Below are 18354 nucleotides of genomic sequence, written 5' to 3' on the forward strand. Positions count from 1 at the left end.
ATAGGAGAACATTTTTAAAGGTGAGAACTGTGAAGTACAGGGAAATATCACATGTCTTGCTACTGTTTTGGACCATAGTTGCTTGTTAATTGGTGGAGCAAGATGAGCTGCTGGTGCTATTTTGTCTTTGTTTGGGACACATTTTTAGTTGGGTCTGAATGGCCTCAAGTCTTTTTGAACATTATTTTTCAAATATATTTATGCACGTCAGGTTTTGATAGATGGGTATATAGGTGGTGGTTCACTTTCTGATCGGGTCCAACATTTTGGAGCACTGACAAACTCCAGGACCAATGCAAGTGTTCATGTAGTCAGGCAAAATTTGAGGGTGTAGAGGCTGGTGGTGAAGAGTGGAGACTATCAATTCAGCCCGGGGTGGCTGTGGCCCAATTGGAAGGTCGGTAGTTTGATCCCCGGCTCCTCCGGTCACATGTCGAAGTGTCCTTGAGCAAGACACTGAATGAGTACTTAGATTAGATCCTGATGGGCAGATTGACATCTTGTATGGCAACCTCTGCCCCCAGTGTATGAATGTGTGTGTGTGAATGGGTGAATTCTGACATGTAGTGTAAAGGGCTTTGAGTGGTCAGAAGACTAGAAAAGTGCTATATAAATAGAAGTCCATTTACCATGGACTTAGCCCTGGCCCATTAATGTTGGCTTTTTTGCCCTTATGCTATGTTCACACTATAAGTGACGAAGCAACAGGCTACATGTCATTTTTAATGGAAGCCGGTGACATGAAGCTTTAAACTGACGGCCAACTCTTGTTTGTGTGTGACGGGCTTGACACGCTACAAATCAAAGTTTAGCTTGCCTCAACTTTTTTCAGCGCTAAAATGACGCAGTGACTCGTCAACCAATCATATGTTTTTGTTTCACCCTGTTCCGTTCCATCTAAAAAATGTAAGAAAAACATATTATTGCCGTTAGCCACTTCCCAGTGCTGTTTAACGACAACTACGCCAGTGAGCGCTTGAGCAACATTTCAACTGTGACTCGGCGACAATGTAGCTGGCCACGTAAGGATGTTGTAGAAATAATTGATTAGCATTGTCATTGAACATATTACATGATTTTCTGAAGCTTATAATACTATGAATGTACTATAGAAATAGAAGAATACTGTAACTCCAGTTATATTCCACTTTCAGTTTGCTGTGGATGAAGGTCATGAAGCCTTCAGAGCCCATTTGAAGGTTCTGTTTGTACTCTTTGAGCCAAGGCTACAGCACAGCACATAATCATTGCTCTGACCTTTGCTTTGTGTGAATGTGTGTGTGTGTGTGTGTGTGTCTGTGCTAAAATGCTACACTCATAACCCAACTCAAATGATTTCAAGAAGTGACTTGTGTTAAGTGCAGAAAGTGTTCTGGTCATTCATTGCAATGATTTGGCATTTGTTGCACCAAATAATTCAAATGTCAGACTAATTTCCTCGGTCCTCCACTAGCACCGCATTGTTGTTGTTTGCTATTGGCACATGACAAACTACCTGCAATCAGTTCTTCTTCGCTGCTCTAAAACAGTATAGTTGACAGTGGCAGCCATGATACATCTAGGGTGACAAGCTCAGTGAAGGCTACTGTTTTGGAGCGGCAATGAAGAATTGACTTCCGGTTAAAAAGTTCTTTTTTTTCTGATTTAATGAATTATGGTATCAGATCGGTGCATAGACTGGCGTACTTCCCGATACCTGATCCCGAATTTTAGGCAGTATCGGACGCATTTTTGATACTTGTATTGGTATCGGAACAACTCTACACCTTATTCAGTACAGCACATTCACATAAACTCTTTTTCCCTGCAACAGAAACAAAACTGCAGCAGAAATGTGTGTGTGTGTGTGTGTGTGTGTGTTAGAGAGAGAGTGTGTGACCAAAAGAAATGTGGTCTGTTAGAGAAGTGGCATGAAGGTCATAAACACAATTTATAAAATAAAATAAATGTCAAGTTTTGGGTTTTCTCGATGTTGGCTCTACACAAGTGCTGCTGTCTTTTTCAGTTTGACTTGGTTTTCTGGGTGTTTTCTTGGAATCAATTAATGTGATGTTACAATGTGATTCAATGTAAAACAAAGGGACAATTGTTGTACCTACTGTTAAAGATGCTTAATAGGTTCTACTTCCTTTTTCTGTCAATACTGACATGTGTTCCCTGAGTTTTAGCAGTGCACTTCTGCATATAACATCCCCTTTGGAGGTGTAATGTAGTCATGCTATGGCAGTTCAAAATATCTTTCCACTGCTTACTGTATACTGTTCTCCAAGGTAACCAGTATACATGTGTCCTTCGTTCCTCCAGATGCTGCCTGGTTGCCATCTGGCATCTTTATTCTTGCCTGGTGTTATTTTATTGCTGCTTTTTCCCACACACATAACGCCTCCATACTGTTTCCATAGCAATGCTATTACTGAGATGACGGTTTTCTCTCGTTGTTACCACTCTTCACTATCAAGTGTCCATATCTGGAGACTCTCTAGCAGCCAGGAACGCTGCTCTCTCTGCAACAAATAGCTAATTGTGGTGCAGGTAGTGTAGGAGTATGTGCTTATTACATGGTGCAAGTTTGAGAACAACCCTATTATGTCATGCATTTATGTACAATGGAAAAAAAGTTTCAGAAAAGTTATGCCTTACAACTTTGCTCTCAGAAATTCTCCTGTAAATGCATTAGATTTCAGGCACATTCAGTTTAGGATGTAACATTTTGATTGACATTATGTCAAAGGCTAAAGATATACTGGAACTATTGGTGGCTTTTCTCTTATCTACACTGTAAACCATTTATATTCTGAGATTTACTTCAAAGAGCAAACACAAAGACGGACAGCGGAACAGAGATTTTATTTCCTCTTTTAAATTGGTCCCTTACAACACATTCATGTTAACAGCAGTGACCTTGAATGGATGCAGCAATGACTTGAACTGCAGTGGGAGGAAGTGTTGACACACACACACACACACACACACACACACACACACATGGACACACACACACGGACACACACTGGAGGAGATATTCAACTCTCAGCACAAACACCGCACTGCTGAATGTCTCCTGGAGAAGTGTGAGAGCACAGTGCCTTGCTCACAGGCACTTTCTAATGAGGTCCTTGGTTGTTTTTGCTTGCAAAACATTTCAGTCCAGACATATGGTGCTAACAGCTCATATGGCTCCATGAACACATATTACCATGGTGACCAACCTGGGGGATTTAAACCAAAAAAAGTAGTGTAGTATAAGACTTAAAGTTCACAGGATGCAGCATATACTGTATAAGTTTTAAAGAACTGTGGAATGAAGTATATGTGCCGCAGCTTTCACAGATATTATCACTGTCCCTATACGTTTGAGTTTTTTGTTCATAATGTGAAACAAGTTCTGCCAAAGGGATCCCCTGACCTCTGACCTCAAGATATGTGAATGAAAATGGGTACCCACGAGTCTCCCCTTTACAGACATGCCCACTTTATGATAATCACATGCAGTTTTGGGGCAAGTCATAGTCAAGTCAGCACACTGACACACTGACAGCTGTTGTTGCCTGTTGGGCTTCAGTTTACCATGTTATGATTTGAGCATATTTTCTATGCTAAATGCAGTACCTGTGAGGGTTTCTGGACAATATTTGTCATTGTTTTGTGTTGTTAATTGATTTCCAATAATATATATACATATATTTGTATAAAGCAAGCATACAGTTTTTGCCCACTCCCACATTGCTAAGAGTATTACATACTTGACAAATCGCCTTTTAAGGTACGTTTTGAACAGATTAAAAATGTGATTAATCGTAATTAATCATGAATAATCATGCTATTGATTGCAATTAAATATTTTAATCGACTGACAGCCCTAATTACGATGTTACTGCCATTAAAAAGTAACTTATGTTACAGCGTTACCTACTGAGAAAAGTAACTCTTTGGAGTACTTTTATGTTGCTAAAAATGAAAACCCCGTTGCGATTCCTTGTGCATGTCTGTTACGCGTGGCCTACTGTACGTCTACCTCTTTAATGTATTGACTCTACCATCATTGCATAGCATTCTCTAGAGCATCGTCTACAGCATCTGTAACTCTGCAGGCAGGAATGACAGACGCAATATCCCCATTACAGCTCTTTAGCAAATGTTTTTTCTGTCAGGTACAGTTCCCTCCATGTTACGCGTCATAGGGATCTTATTAATGATCTCATGGAAACATGGAGACTCCGCCACGTAACCAGCTGCAAGCTCATTAATTTCCCTCGGATTGACAGCCGAAAGACGTTGCTTTTTTGGAGCTGTAGCACCGGCATCATTCTCCTCCTCGATGCGCATCGCCACCCACCAGTGTTGTGGAGCTGTGCATACAGTATGCATGGGGCTTCTTCAGATTTGAAGTAGAGTTCTTTGCAGCTGACAGAGGCTCATCCTCCATTTGCATTTCACTGTGATGTTCTTGTAACGGATTGCTTATTTGAAAATGTAACTAATAAGGCTGTCAATCAATTAAATTATTAAATCGATCGAAAATTACTCGCATGATTGTCCGTGATTAATCGCAAATTAATCGCACATTTTTTATCTGTTCAAAATGTACCTTAAAGGGAGATTTGTCGAGTATTTATTACTCTTATCAACATGGGAGTGGATGTATATATTTATTATTGGAAATCAACAACACAAAACAATGACAAATACTATCCAGAAACCCTCACAGGTACTGCAATTAGCATAAAAAATATGCTCAAATCATAACATGGCAAACTCAAGCCCAACAGGCAAAAACAGCTGTCAGTGTGCTGACTTGACTATGACTTGCCCCAAAGTGTATGTGATTATCATAAAGTGGGCATGTATGTAAAGGGGAGACTCGTGGGTACCCACAGAACCCATTTTCATTCATATATCTTGAGGTCAGAGGTCAAGGGAGTCCTTTGAAAATGGCCATGCCAGTTTTTCCTCGCCAAAATTTTGCCCAACTTTGGAGCGTTATTTAGTGTTCTTCCCGACAAGCTAGTATGACATAGTTGGTATCAATGGATTCCTTAGGTTTTTCTAGTTTTTGATATCAGTATCTTCACTCTTAGTTTAGAACTGAGCCCAGCAAGTTGTGTTAATGCGTTAAAGAGATTAGTGGCGTTATTGTGTTATCTTTGACAGCCCTAATAGTGATATGTAATGATGTTTAAAGACACATTTGGACATCTAGGCATCAAACTTACAACATGTACAGTAGTGCTGTTTTAATTATACCTGCCTTGTACTGTATTGCAATGTGGTATGTTATCTTTTGATTGTAAATCTACTGTAAGACTATCCTCAGTAACTGGTTTGTGGTAGTGATGGACAGAAGGTCACGATACTTTGACCCTTCTCATCTTCACCAGCAGTCTCGAGTCTTAATAACTAGCTGTAATCTAATGCTCCTCTGAGAACAATGACAGCCTCTAAATGGAAACACTTGGGATTATGACCCTGTGGAGACCTGCCTGTCTGTCTGTCTGTGTGTGTGTGTGTGTGTGTGTGTGTGCGTGTTGTTGGGTTTAAGTGAGTGGGTGATGCAGAGAGTAAAGTGAGACGCTTATGTTGTTAAGCTGTCTGTTGATATCACCTGTGTTTGTGGCATTTGTCAAAGTGTAATTTAATGTTAAATTCCTCCAAATATCACACACAGCTCCTTATCATTAGATACTTTACAGAGTTTCTGACAGGATGGGGGAGGTGTATCTGTGTCTCTCTCTGATTAAAGTACTACAGTATAAGTATATGTCAGTGTATTACCGGAGAGAGGGATGAATATGTCTACAGATTATTAGAAATTCTCTGTGTTGTTTGGGACATGTTTGGAACACTTTTTAGAAGACTCATTATTCCCAGAGAACTACAAAACAATTTTAATTATAAGCTCAGCTAAAGGTGAACTCTTCATTTTGACAATAATTAAGTCGAGTCATGTACTGTAGTAATTAATGAGCACTCTGTTACATAAGCCCCTCTCGGTCTGGAGGAGAAGCGGTTTAATTTTCAGGGGTAATTTTGTCGATACTTTGAGTGGAGGTGGCAGCTGCAGGACGTCTGGCATCTTTCCTCTGTGACACACCTCAATGCCCAGCCACTGGATAATGGAAACTCTGGCTTTTATGCAAAGCTGAGTGGGGATGTTTGGTGGAAAATTGCTCTTCTGCTCATTTGCCACTGCTGAAGAGTAAACCAACCTAGTGTACCCACCTTCATATTTGTAAAACAGAGTTTACCCTGCTTTTTATGATGCAGATTCACAACATACAGGAATTGTAAGTTACTTTTGCAAGTTAAGAAAGTTGCAGTTTATCGTAGGTTTGTCGTAGTATCATTTAGTTTTGTGTGAAACCGCTCAGTGAACTACATCTCTCGTCTCGCACAATATACGTCACCAACACTAGCTAGCTAGCTAACTTAGCTATGTTCTACGAACAAATGAAAAGTTATCTTACCTGATGGCTTTTATCCAGCAACTCCTGCTCTTTTTATCAGCCGGGAAGCGAAAGAACGAACAAGATCTGTTGCTCGTGTGAGTACATCCCAGTACGAAACACACAGGTATCGTAGCTTCAGAGAGAGAGATGTTACTTATGTAACTTTTGGGTATGTAGTGTTTCTAATTACGTATTTTCACAGTCTTATACTTCAACATTTTTACAACAAACTGCGACTTTCGTGACTTGCAAAATTCTCTCTTAAATTGACAAACATCATGTGTGATTCATGGCGCAATTCAAGCGAGATCCAAAAAATATTTGTCTCTCGCCGTTGACTACCATCAGATTTTTTTCCGAAATAAGGTCCCATGTTGGTCCACTGGAAGGGGAGGGACTTTACCTCTCTATTGGCTTTTAATTTTCTTATGGTGACCAAAAACTCAACTTTATCTCCTGATATGTCACCTTCTGCATGTGACAAACTAGAGTGTTTGATGTATTTCCACAGGGAAGTATTGTAATTGCCTTTTGGTGGCCCATAAAATGAAATTGGTTGCAATAATAAAAGATTTATTAACAAAAACAAAACAATCATAAAAGCGCAATTACATAGCTAAGAGATTGGTAATTAAAATCACATCACAATCCATCTTAAGCTCACACGTGCTTCCCCAGAAAACACGCTCACAGCGCTGCCACAGTGAGAAGATGGAGGAGGGGAATCTCATTTGAAACCAATCACATACGCATCTTCATGGTACGGCCCGTGATTGACAGGAATGACCTCAGGCCCAATACTCATCACTGTAAATACGCTTATGGCTGTTGTGTCCTTGACCCATGATCTACCCCGCTTCAATGTTTAAACCACTTAAATGATACAAATGGCACAGGAATAATTCCCCAGGAGTAATGTACGACATTCAGTGTGTACACGCATTTCATTATTAAACAGGATGCCCTGCTAATATTAAATAACTGCACGGGAAGTAAAATCATGCTCCATTCCTGGAGCTCTCCCAAGCATTATTTGAATCCTCAATAACTGTAATATAGCAATATGCTGATGCTTGTAGTGTACATTTGCCATATTCACATTTTAACATAGTTCCCATAAGGGTATTTTGAATTCATTCTGCAGAATAATTTATATAATGATATTTGCACAAGATATGAGGAGGAATACAACGCAACTTGCCTGCTCTTGAAATATATAATACGATTATAAAATATATTGTATAATGTATATATTATAAACATAACAAACACAAAATCTAACATGTACGCTGCCAGTTGTTTACTTGATTGAGCCCTGAGTTTTGCTGGAGGTTGTGGGGGTGTGACAGCTTTATGGCGTCACCATTAGTGCAGAGAGCGAGATCACTGACCGCAGTGACGGGTGAAATTGAAATGCTTATTTTATGGATTATAATGGATATGATTGACTAATGAAGCATTCATGCTCTGCCTCTTTCTTTGTCATTCTGCCCTTTGACCTGTGGCCTCAGTAATCGCTGGAAGGACTGGGAATGATTTAATGATTGTGTGTGACGCTGTGTGTGTGTATGTGTGTGTTTCATTTCATTGTAATTTCACAGAGCTGTCCCTTTGAAATGACAAACTGAATCATTATTTTGCTCAAAGACTTTTATAAAATTTGTTTTTTTCCATCTTAAGGTACGTAAATCACACTCTGTATGGTTTTTTATTTTAAATAAAAGTTGTTTCATTCCTTTAGAAAACAATATTCAATAGTCACAATAAGCATTCATCTGTTGAGGAGAAGTTAATCGTCAACTATTTTGATAATGGAATAATCGGTTTGAGTCATTTTTTTAAGAAAAGAAAGGCAAAATTCTCTGTATCCAGCCTCTTAAATGTGACTATTTTCTGGTTTCTTTACTCCTCTATGACATTAAAATGAATATCTTTGAGTTGTGGACAAAGCAAGACATTTGTGGACGTTATCTTGGGCTTTGGGAAACACTGATCAACATTTTTCACAATTTGACATTTGACATTTTATAGATCAAACAACTAATCAATTAATGGAGAAAATAATCGACAGATACTGAAAATAATAGTTAGTTGCAGCCCTAGTCGGGATTGACCAGTTTTTCTTCATAACCGTAAAAGTTGTAGAAGCTACGATATAATCTCACGAGTCACGTAACATGTGTGTGCGCCAGTTTGTTTGTGTGAGAGAGTCGTGCAACTGACTTGAGGCGTTGAGAAGATGAGCTGTAAAAATGTCAGAGGGAACTGAAATTCCACCCAAATAAGTGCCTTAAATAGGCAGTGTGGGAGCATTTTGGATATTTACAACATGGCCAGGGAGTTGTTGTAGAAGATGGATATCCAATTTGCAAAGCGTACCGTCGAAACGTGACTGCAAAGGGGTCCAACACTTCGAATATGTTCCGACATCTTTTAGATACTCATCGACCCCTTTACGCCCAAGTTAATGTAAAAATAGTTAACCAGCTAATGCACTAAGCTGGACCAAATGAGTTTAAACTCGGCCAGGAATAGTTCACAACATGTCATTGTTTACTTTAGGAATCTTGCAGGGATATCATATTACCAACTGAGGAGAGAAAAAAGGTTGAAAACCACAGCCACTTTGTTGTGGCTCAATATTTGCAGCAAGGCATACGGTATAAAAGAAACGATATAAACCAAATGGAGGAAAGGAGAACATTTTCCAACAATATTTTGCTGTCGGTTTTCATACATATATCAAACCACACTAGGAAATGTGATGTCACCTTACCTCCTCACTATAGGCTTTTTCCAACTTATTATTTTCTGCAAATGTTCTGGAAAAGCAGTGCATCCAACCCAGTTCTAACACCTGGAGAAGCTTATTAAAGTACCCGACTCTCCAAGGGGTGGCACTCTGAAAGTTTGCAGATTAAAATAAGTTCCTGAACTGTTGGAAAATCAGGCTGCAACACCAAGAAGGGTCATGTTGTTAAATTTTTTATTCCCTGAGTTGCGCACAAGTTTTTTCTTGTTTTGCTTACCATACAGTTTGGAGTAGGAATATAAGGACACAAACAAGTCTGGTTTTCTCAAATGGTTCAGTCCATGGCAGTGAGAGCAGCTCAGTCCTGTGGGCAAGAGATGAGGAGCTTACAGTCACAAGGAGGGCTGACGGCCCTGATGCTGCCCTGTCAACTTGCGTCATGGCACTCCCAGCAGTACCCTAGAGAAGGGCACAAGCATACAGTATGTATTGTACTGAGTGTGTGTATGTTGTGAACTGCAGTACACAGAGAGCTCTAGTTTGGTGATTGTCAACATGGGACCTATACATTTCCTTTGCAATGATGTTGCTAGACCAAATTTTCCCTGTAATAATCAAATTCCTGACAAATTTAAAGAAACAGCACCCCGAAACTGTGCAATGATGAATTAGTAAAGTCATATTAAATGTTTTGGGATATGGTGGAAAGATCCTTTTCTACGGGCGGCTGTGGCTCAGAAGTAGAGCAGGTTGTCCACCAATCGGAAGGTCGGTGGTTCGATCCCCGGCTGCTCCGGGTCACATGTCAATGTGTCCTTGAGCAAGACACTTAACCCCAAATTGCTCCCGAAGGCATAGCCATTGATGTGTGAATGAGTATTTAGATTAGATCCTGATTAGATCCTGATGGGCAGATTACCGTTGCACTCGCAGCCAATCACCACGATCGTTCTTCGATTTAATGCGACCTTTGATTGGCCCATTACCGCAGCGTCTACAACCAATACAGCCGGGATTGCCTGCCTGCACACAGCTCTGAACACGGAGGTGTCTGAGCCGGCGGCTAGCAGCTAACGGTGCTTACAGCGCTAACAACGGCAACAAGTGCTATCAGAGGTAACACTTAACCTGGGGGGAAACCAGAGGGTGGCCGTTACGCTTCCGCAACAACGCAGTGGGTCGGGGGACGGCATTATCAACGGTAACCTCTACATGAGCGCTGTGCAGTTCGGCGGCAATTAGCTAGCCAGTGGGACACACACACAGCTTCCATTCACCTGATGGGTATCAAATTATGTACTCTATTGGTATCGGTATCACTTAATGGTCCTGGTGTTAGTCCTTGCATTGTAATTCTTTAAACGATACCCAGCCCTACTTATTACTAATGCAATACAAGTTGGATTTAGTGCTGTGACGCTGTCGGCACAGGTTGCTGATGTTGGCTACTTTTTAATGTACCAGAACGTGTCATAATTCAAATGCTGGTTCAGCTGGTTTGCATAAAATCAAACTGGTTTAAGATCGTACACCGGACTAGTCCAGCAAAACTGGAAATCAACCCAACTCTACTCTGTGTTTCTTGCTCAGCAAGAATAAATGTGACTGTCTGCATTGCGAACATCATGTGTATCATAGAAATGATCATATCAGTGTTAGATCAGGTAGCGTTGATCTGAGGTCAATCACTATATAAGTACTGTTGATCACTGTACAAAATTTTAATGAGAAACACACACACACGTACATACATACAAACACACATCTATACACACTCACACATAGCGTGGAGCATCTCATGGGGATTTCAGTATGTAGTGTGTGGGCTTTTGCTGACGAAGCTCATGATCCAGCATAAAGTAGAGCACACACATACACACACAGGTGCAAAAGTAGGACACAGTCGCTGCCTTACGCTCAGAGTTATGAGGATGTCATCACTTGCTGCTTGCGGGGCAGCTGCTGGGAAAACACAAACAAAACCTAGATGATAATCAGCAAAATGGTGAAAGAGGCTTAAAATATGTGCAACATGACTAACAGATCATAGATGGCGGCGTATTTTAAACCCACAAGATTTTATTTTTAGACACAACCGGCAGCTAGAGTAAGTCACCGTGATGGTCGGTCTGTTGGTTGATTCATTTCACTCAGATCTACTGTGCACGTGCTGTTATGGGCCACAGCTGCAAAGACTCAGCATCAGGCCGACTGACTGCTGCATCAGAGTTTAACTCAGCTGGAAGAGCAGAGCCAGAAATCCCGGCATAGTTGTGGTCTATCATGAATTATGTGTTGTCTCTCTACCTCTCAGTAGCCAGAATTAAATGGTCATACAGGCACGTCAACAGAAATTAAACAAACACCATGTTTGGGGGTTTATGTTTAATATTTACAACAAATGATAAAGTGCTTGACATTTGACTTCAGGCAGTAAGTCTGCTGCAGTCAGAAAAGTTTAGTTTAGTTGCAGTGGAGCCTGAGGAAAACAGCACATACTGTACACTGAGTGACACTTCACAACATTTGAGAAGATGCAGTAGCTACTGGCGAACAAACAAGCTAGAAGACATACAGTACACAACTTTCACCAGTGATTAAAAGACCAGCAGAGCTGCTGTCACAGACACTAAGATTCTTCTCAACAAATTCAGTTTATTAGTAGCTCTCTGAGCTTCTGGGAGCTGCAGATTAGCTGTAAAACTTCTAATAAAACATGAATGCTTGTATGGATTGCTGCTGAATTGTAGCCTCCTATATTGGGCAACAGAGCAATAAATGTGTGGTGCTTCAGATAATTTAATATTTCTTTCTACAGTATGTGTCCATACGCAGTGCGTTCAAGCCTTTGAGTGCATTATTCTTGTTACGTTAGGAATATTGATTTTAGGCTCTTGCATACTGCATCTGTCAGATGTGTTTTAGTCATAATTGATTGAGTGCATATGTGACATACTGTTCAAACAAAGGAAAAGGATAAAAGAAGGACAGGAGAACTCTGGTATTGAAATATATATTATAGGAGAAAAACTGTCAAATGTTACCAAACTCTAGACATCTGAACAAATGTTTTGACTCAAACTGTTAAGGAAACAAGACCCTGCTACCGGCGCTGGTAGACTGTACTCAGGCACAGTGGTGCTTTGAGTGAAGTGCTATTGTGAACTTGCTAATATTTTTACGATGATAATGCTAACATGATGATATTTATAATATTTACCATGTTCAGCCACAATGTTGTTAGCATGCTATCATTTGCTACTAGGTACCAAATACAAAGTACAGCTGAGGCTGATGGGAATGTCATTAGTTTTGCAGGTATTTGGACCTGATGATGGCCAGGGATGTCATGGTGAGGACATTTTCCCAACGGTTAATAAACTTGTGACAACACCGATGTAACGGATTGCACTGGACATTTTACAAGAAAAGATGACGGTCAATATTTGTAGAGCTCAGTATAGCGCTTACTTTGATCTTTACCATCGTGTGGCTGTGTGTCTGGCCTCTCCGGTCGAGCTTTCGCTGCGGGGCCGCAGATTTCCACCCTGTGCCGCTGCGCCGTGCACAGGGTGGAAATCTGTGGTGAACTCTCCCTCCTCCGCACTGCGATTTCCTCATTAACGTTATGGTTCCCTTATAGTATTGGGTTTGAATTAGGCACTTTTGCTTTTTGTTTTGACCCCAAATCCTCCGCCACCGTCTTGTCCGTCAACTCTCTCTCGTCCCGTGTGTTTTAAATCTGACTCCTGCTACTCTGAGCTGAGACTCTGTACGGAGCAGACACTTTCACTTTCAGTGTGTAGCATCCGTCATCCGACTACCAAATGGGTTTTATTTCAATAAAAAAAGCAAAACGATGGTAGAGGAAAATAATAAAATTATAAAATAATTTGATTGCCGTATGCCCGAACACCGTGTAACACCGGTAACACCGACAACAACGGCAAGCCTAATGATGGCGCAAGATGAAAAGTCAAGGGATCACCAAGGTTATTACAGTTCATCTTGAGGGTGAATGTGTGGACCAATTTCACGGTAATCCATCCAGTAGCTGTTGAGACATTTCACTTAAAACCACAAATGTCACCTTCACGGTGGCGCTGTAGGAATAGTCAGGGGATTACCAAAGTGTGTAGGATTCATCCTCTTTGTGGCAATCGATCCAGTAGTTATATTTCAGTCTGGACCAAAGCAGTGGACCGTCTCGTTTATTTTCTGGTGTTTCTCTCACCCTCACTTTGCTTCGTTAACCTCTGCACAACCTTTACAGACAAGACTTAGGTTGAGTTTTAGGACCAAGGAGTGATTCACAGTTTAAATATTGAATAAGTCATTTGTACTTCAACTCATAATACTCATCATATTTTATATCTTTAATTTCAAGATAGATAAAAACACACATACACTATTGTAAGCAATGTTTACAGTAATGCACACAAATTTCATCCAGCAGCGTCTGTGTTTTGACAGTGATGGATGGAGACTGAAGTGTTGCTCACACTCCAGGACAATAACACACTTTGCAACCACAGCCCTTTTTTCACTCAGCACTTTTCTGCTCCTCATTAGAGGAAAGAGGGTCTTAAACTGGCTCCAATTCCATGTGATTGGGAATCTGCTGTTCCCCTGAGGAGTGGGATGCAATCGATCTGGAATGAGCTGCTGAAGAACGGCTTTTCTATTAGGTGTGAAATTGATCTGAGGCTGTGTACATCTTCTCAGTAAGATGGAAAAGATTGAACAGGAGGGGTTGAGATGATATGAAGAGTTCATATCTAATGGACTGAAATTAGATTAAAAAAACTTTCTCCTCTATGAAAACAGAGGAGAAAGTATACAATAAACACAATGTGATACATATTACACTACATACAATCAGATATACATTAGTTATTCAGAGATGAGTTTTATTTCACTGTATTCTGAGATAAGATGAAGTGGTTTGAAGGTGGGGGGTGGTGCAAATGAGCTATTTGCAGGATTGCACAATGAGCTGCTGTTGAAATCGAATCAGTGAAATACAGCAGTTTAAAACAATGGACTGCTCTTATGATAAGATATAATTAATTACCTCAACAGGCAGTTCGTGCCCTGGTTTCCAAAAGGCACTTTACCCCAAACAACTCTCATTGAGTGATTCCAAAGCCCTTTTTAGACGAGGTCAATCTAGCAGGAGGCGCTCCAGTAATGGGGTTTGTAGCATGGATGTATTTATCATGTCATGTTTATAGACTGCATATACCCGTTTCTTTTACCTACAACAGTTATTTTCCCTGCATTGATGACACCCGCTACAGCTACAGTCTTGTCTAGATTGAATGAATCACGCTCAAACATCTTCAATCTAAAGCACTTCGCTTCTCCAAATACATTTTGACACAGTTGTTGTGTCAGGCTGGGTATCGAAGATGATGATGTCAGTGGCACTGCTACAGTATCGAATGCCAGGTCAGATTTCCACTGCCTGCTTATTGATTGATTAGACATTACCTGATTTAAATCCAGTTTTTGTCAGTTTTAGATTGTATTAGATTTAGTTATTGTATGGTGGTTTGTGTTTCAACGACATTTGAGTCTTCTAAATCGAGGCTTCTTTTGTTAAATAACAAGACTGAAAGCAGTTGCACACCAGCTGCGTTTTTAATTTGCATGTCGATAAATTTTTTCGAGCTGTTGATTTTGTCATGAGCACTTTCACACAGAACGTGAATATTACGTGCCAAAAAAGCAGCGTAATTTGTTTTTGAACAAGGTTGATTTTCTGAGCTTTCGCACTGCAAATAAAGCTATCAACCAATCACGTTGTGCGAAACGGGTTGAGTTGCACCTATATTTGTCAAACAACAACACAGAGGCTCCGTAGTCTGAACCAGGATGGAAAACATTAATACTCCTTTCAACCTTTTTACATTTTTGTATAAAAGCACATATATAGTCCTTGAAGTAAAGTATCATAAAAAGTGTTATCGGCACTTTAAAACAATACCCAGAACTGTTGTTGGGCTCTGACGTTGTCCTGTGTGTCCAGAAAACTGATCTAACAAACAGTGCATATGGCTCAAATTGTGTGCTGTGAGAAGTGCTGAAAGATAATATTTTTTCAATATAGCAATATGCTCTACAGTTAATTCCTTGTCCTTGGCTCTGCGCCTCCCACCCCCAGTTTAGATGCTGATTTTGAAAGGAGAACCAGACTAACACGGGTGTTTCCATGGCATTTACAACCACCTTCTCCTGCTTGTAGATTGTTGCTGGTACAGCCTTTTTTCATGCGTGTTAACGTTTATCAGTTATTACAGTAAAAGCATCTGTTGACGATGGAGAGAACGACACAAACAAACCAATATACGTACATAATAAATACTGTTTCTAGATTTGTTTCTGCGTATTTGTCCAGATAATGATATGGTCCGTTTCCTCTGTCAAAACATTTGCATATATAAGCAGTGCTGACATTTACACCACACGTGCTAATCCACTGTGCACACACACACACACACACATACATACAGAAAGAGAGACTGTTGAAAGGCCCTGCAGCAAAATGCTCCATTTACCTCCGCTTGACACCCCTTATAGAATTACTGGAAAGCACACAACAGAAACACACACACACACACACACACACACACACGCACACACACACACACACACACACACACACACACACACACACACACACACACACACACAGTCATTCCCATGCCGTCAGACACTTGGATGTGCAGTAATCAAACATAAACAGATGCATTAATTCTCTCCTCTCAGCTTTGTTACGCCTCAGCGTGCTGTTTTTAAGTCATTTTCTTTCTCTTGATTCTAATCTCTGCACACCTCCCCCATCTCATCCATCCATCCTCCTCTCTTTCGCTTTGATTTGCAGCTGCCTGTGGGGATTGTATGTACTGTATATATGTACAGTGTGTGAGGGGATTTGGGGAAAAAAACATTACTTGATGTCAGCAAATATATGTTTCTGATTTGCGCATACTGTAGCTTTTGCATAATGTTTGTAGAAAATGGACAAAATATTCACTAATTACAGTATATATGCTTTCTTTCAAGTAGGGCTGTCAATCGATTAAAATAGTTAATCACGATTAATCGCAAATTAATCACACATTTTTTTTTTATCTGTAAAATGTACCTTAAAGAGAAATTTGTCAAGTATTGAATATTCTTATCACTTGTCCAGAAACCCTCACCATGTGTTTATCATAAAGTGGGCATGTCTGTAAAGGGGAGACTCGTGGGTACCCATAGACCCCATTTTCATTCACATATTTTGAGAGCAGAGAAACCCATTTGAAATAGCCATTCCAGTTTTTCCTCGCCAAAATTTGGAGCATTATTTTGCCTCCTTCCTGACAAGTTACTATCACATGGTTAGTACCAACGGATTCCTTAGGTTTTCTAGTTTCATATGATGCCAGTAATGCGTTAAAGGAATTGGTGGCGTTAAAACAAATTTTTATTAACGCAGCCCTACTTTCAATATATAGTGAATTTTAAAGCAAATATCCAAAAAGTGTCTCAGTTATAGCGGCAGGATTGAAGAACCCAGAGCCAACATATGTTTGCTACTTGTGTATTGGTTCAGAAAATAGAGAGAAAAAAAGGGAAAGAAAAAGAAATACCACAGAGAGAGTTTGTAGAGCGCAGAGGGAATAAAGGGTAACAGCTTTGCTGTTTGGAAATTATTGGAAAGGAAGAGAGAAACCTTCAAAGATGGGTGACAGGTGAGAAAAGAGAGTCAGAGTGAGATGGGTAGAGTGGGAGCTAAAGAGAGAGAGAGAGAGTGGGAGTGAGAGAGAGAGAGAGAGAGAGAGAGCGAGCATTGCATTACATGCCTCTCAGTTCCCTGAAGGTGCGCTGTCGGTGAGGTAGCTGCCCTGCTGAGAGAAAAAAAACAGGAAGAAGGAAAAAAAAGCCAAATATTGGCTAGAGAACAAATATCAGAAAGCGAGAAGTGAAAGAGGGGGAAACTGGGGCACATTAGTGACACGCATTAACATCGGCAGGCAGGAGAAGCTGAAGAGAGTGAAGAAGAGGAAGGAGATGAAGAGCGAGGAGAGAAGGACAAGAAGTGACAAGACGGGAAAAAGTGCTGATGGCAGAGGTGTGCTGGTGCACCCTGCCCGGACCTGAGAGTGACTCCCCCCTCCTTGTTTCCTCCTTCCTCTCTGCCCTGTCTCCTTATCCCCTCTCTGACCCTGTCCCCTCCTCCTTCACTCTCCCCTCTCTCTCTCTCTCTCTCTCTCTCTCTCATGCTATCGCTCTCTCCCTCTCTTCCCACAGGCAGACCAGGGAGAGCAGAGCGCCTGGGTCGCATCTCCGTCTCTCTCTTTCGCTCTCTGCCATCCCTCTGTGCTCTCCCCGGCTCCTCTGTTTGCCATTCTGCAGCTGAAACCCCGTTAGGAAATTCCCCGAGCTCGGCATCAGAGGCAGGACACAGGAGCAGGGAAGACCGCGGGGGAATTTGGGATCTCTCAAAGAACTGAGGAGTCTTTTGTTCTTTTCACGCTTTTGATGATTGACCTGCTTCTCTTCTACAAGGAAAGACTTTAAATGGGAGACTTGACGTGAGAGAAAAAGAAACAGAATAAAAAGCTTTTGCAGCTTTATTTTGCCTCACAGACCAAAGTGATGCAGAAGGAGACACAGTGTTTGGAAGTAAGCAACTGAAGATCTCCATCTCCAAGAAAAGAACTGCTAAAGAAACCTGGACACAGACTTTGAATAAAAGAGGAAGCTGAATCAAGAGATTTAAAACAAAACACTCTTTGAGACTTCCCTGCCGGTCTCCGTCTCCACTCCTTCTGTCCCATCTGTACTTTTTTCCTCTGTATTCTCGGGCTCTGCTCCCTCAACTGAAGCTCAGCCATGCAGGTGTCCATCGCCTGCACGGACCACAACCTGAAGAGGGGGAATGGGGACCACAGCAAGAGCGCCACCAGCCCCAACGTGGTGAACCAAGCCAGGGCCAAGTTCCGCACCGTGGCCATCATCGCTCGCAGCTTCGGCTCCTTCACTCCACGGCACATCTCACTCAAGGAGTCCACGGGGAAGCACACGGGCATGAAGTACAGGTGTGTGTGTGTCAGAGTATGTGCAGGGCTTAGTGACTGAATGTAATGTTTATTAAAAAAAGCT

At 41.1% G+C, this 18354-nt stretch overlaps 1 protein-coding gene across 4 annotated transcripts in view; it reads left to right on the forward strand.

Annotated features, from left to right (window-relative positions):
• Positions 1–18354, forward strand: part of kcnab1a (potassium voltage-gated channel subfamily A regulatory beta subunit 1a) — a 119939-nt gene that overhangs the window by 22682 nt on the left and 78903 nt on the right. Inside the window, exon 1 of one of the 4 annotated variants that reach the window (XM_074641607.1) lies at positions 17053–18290. The exons of the other annotated variants lie outside the window; for them this stretch is intronic. Coding sequence (XP_074497708.1) covers positions 18085–18290 — 206 coding nt within the window. The 5' untranslated portion in view covers positions 17053–18084. Of the gene's footprint in view, positions 1–17052; positions 18291–18354 lie in introns of those variants that run through there. 4 annotated transcript variants of the gene reach the window in all.

This window comes from Sebastes fasciatus, chromosome 7 (genome assembly GCF_043250625.1).
Source record: "Sebastes fasciatus isolate fSebFas1 chromosome 7, fSebFas1.pri, whole genome shotgun sequence".
NCBI classification, from domain to species: Eukaryota; Metazoa; Chordata; class Actinopteri; order Perciformes; family Sebastidae; genus Sebastes; species Sebastes fasciatus.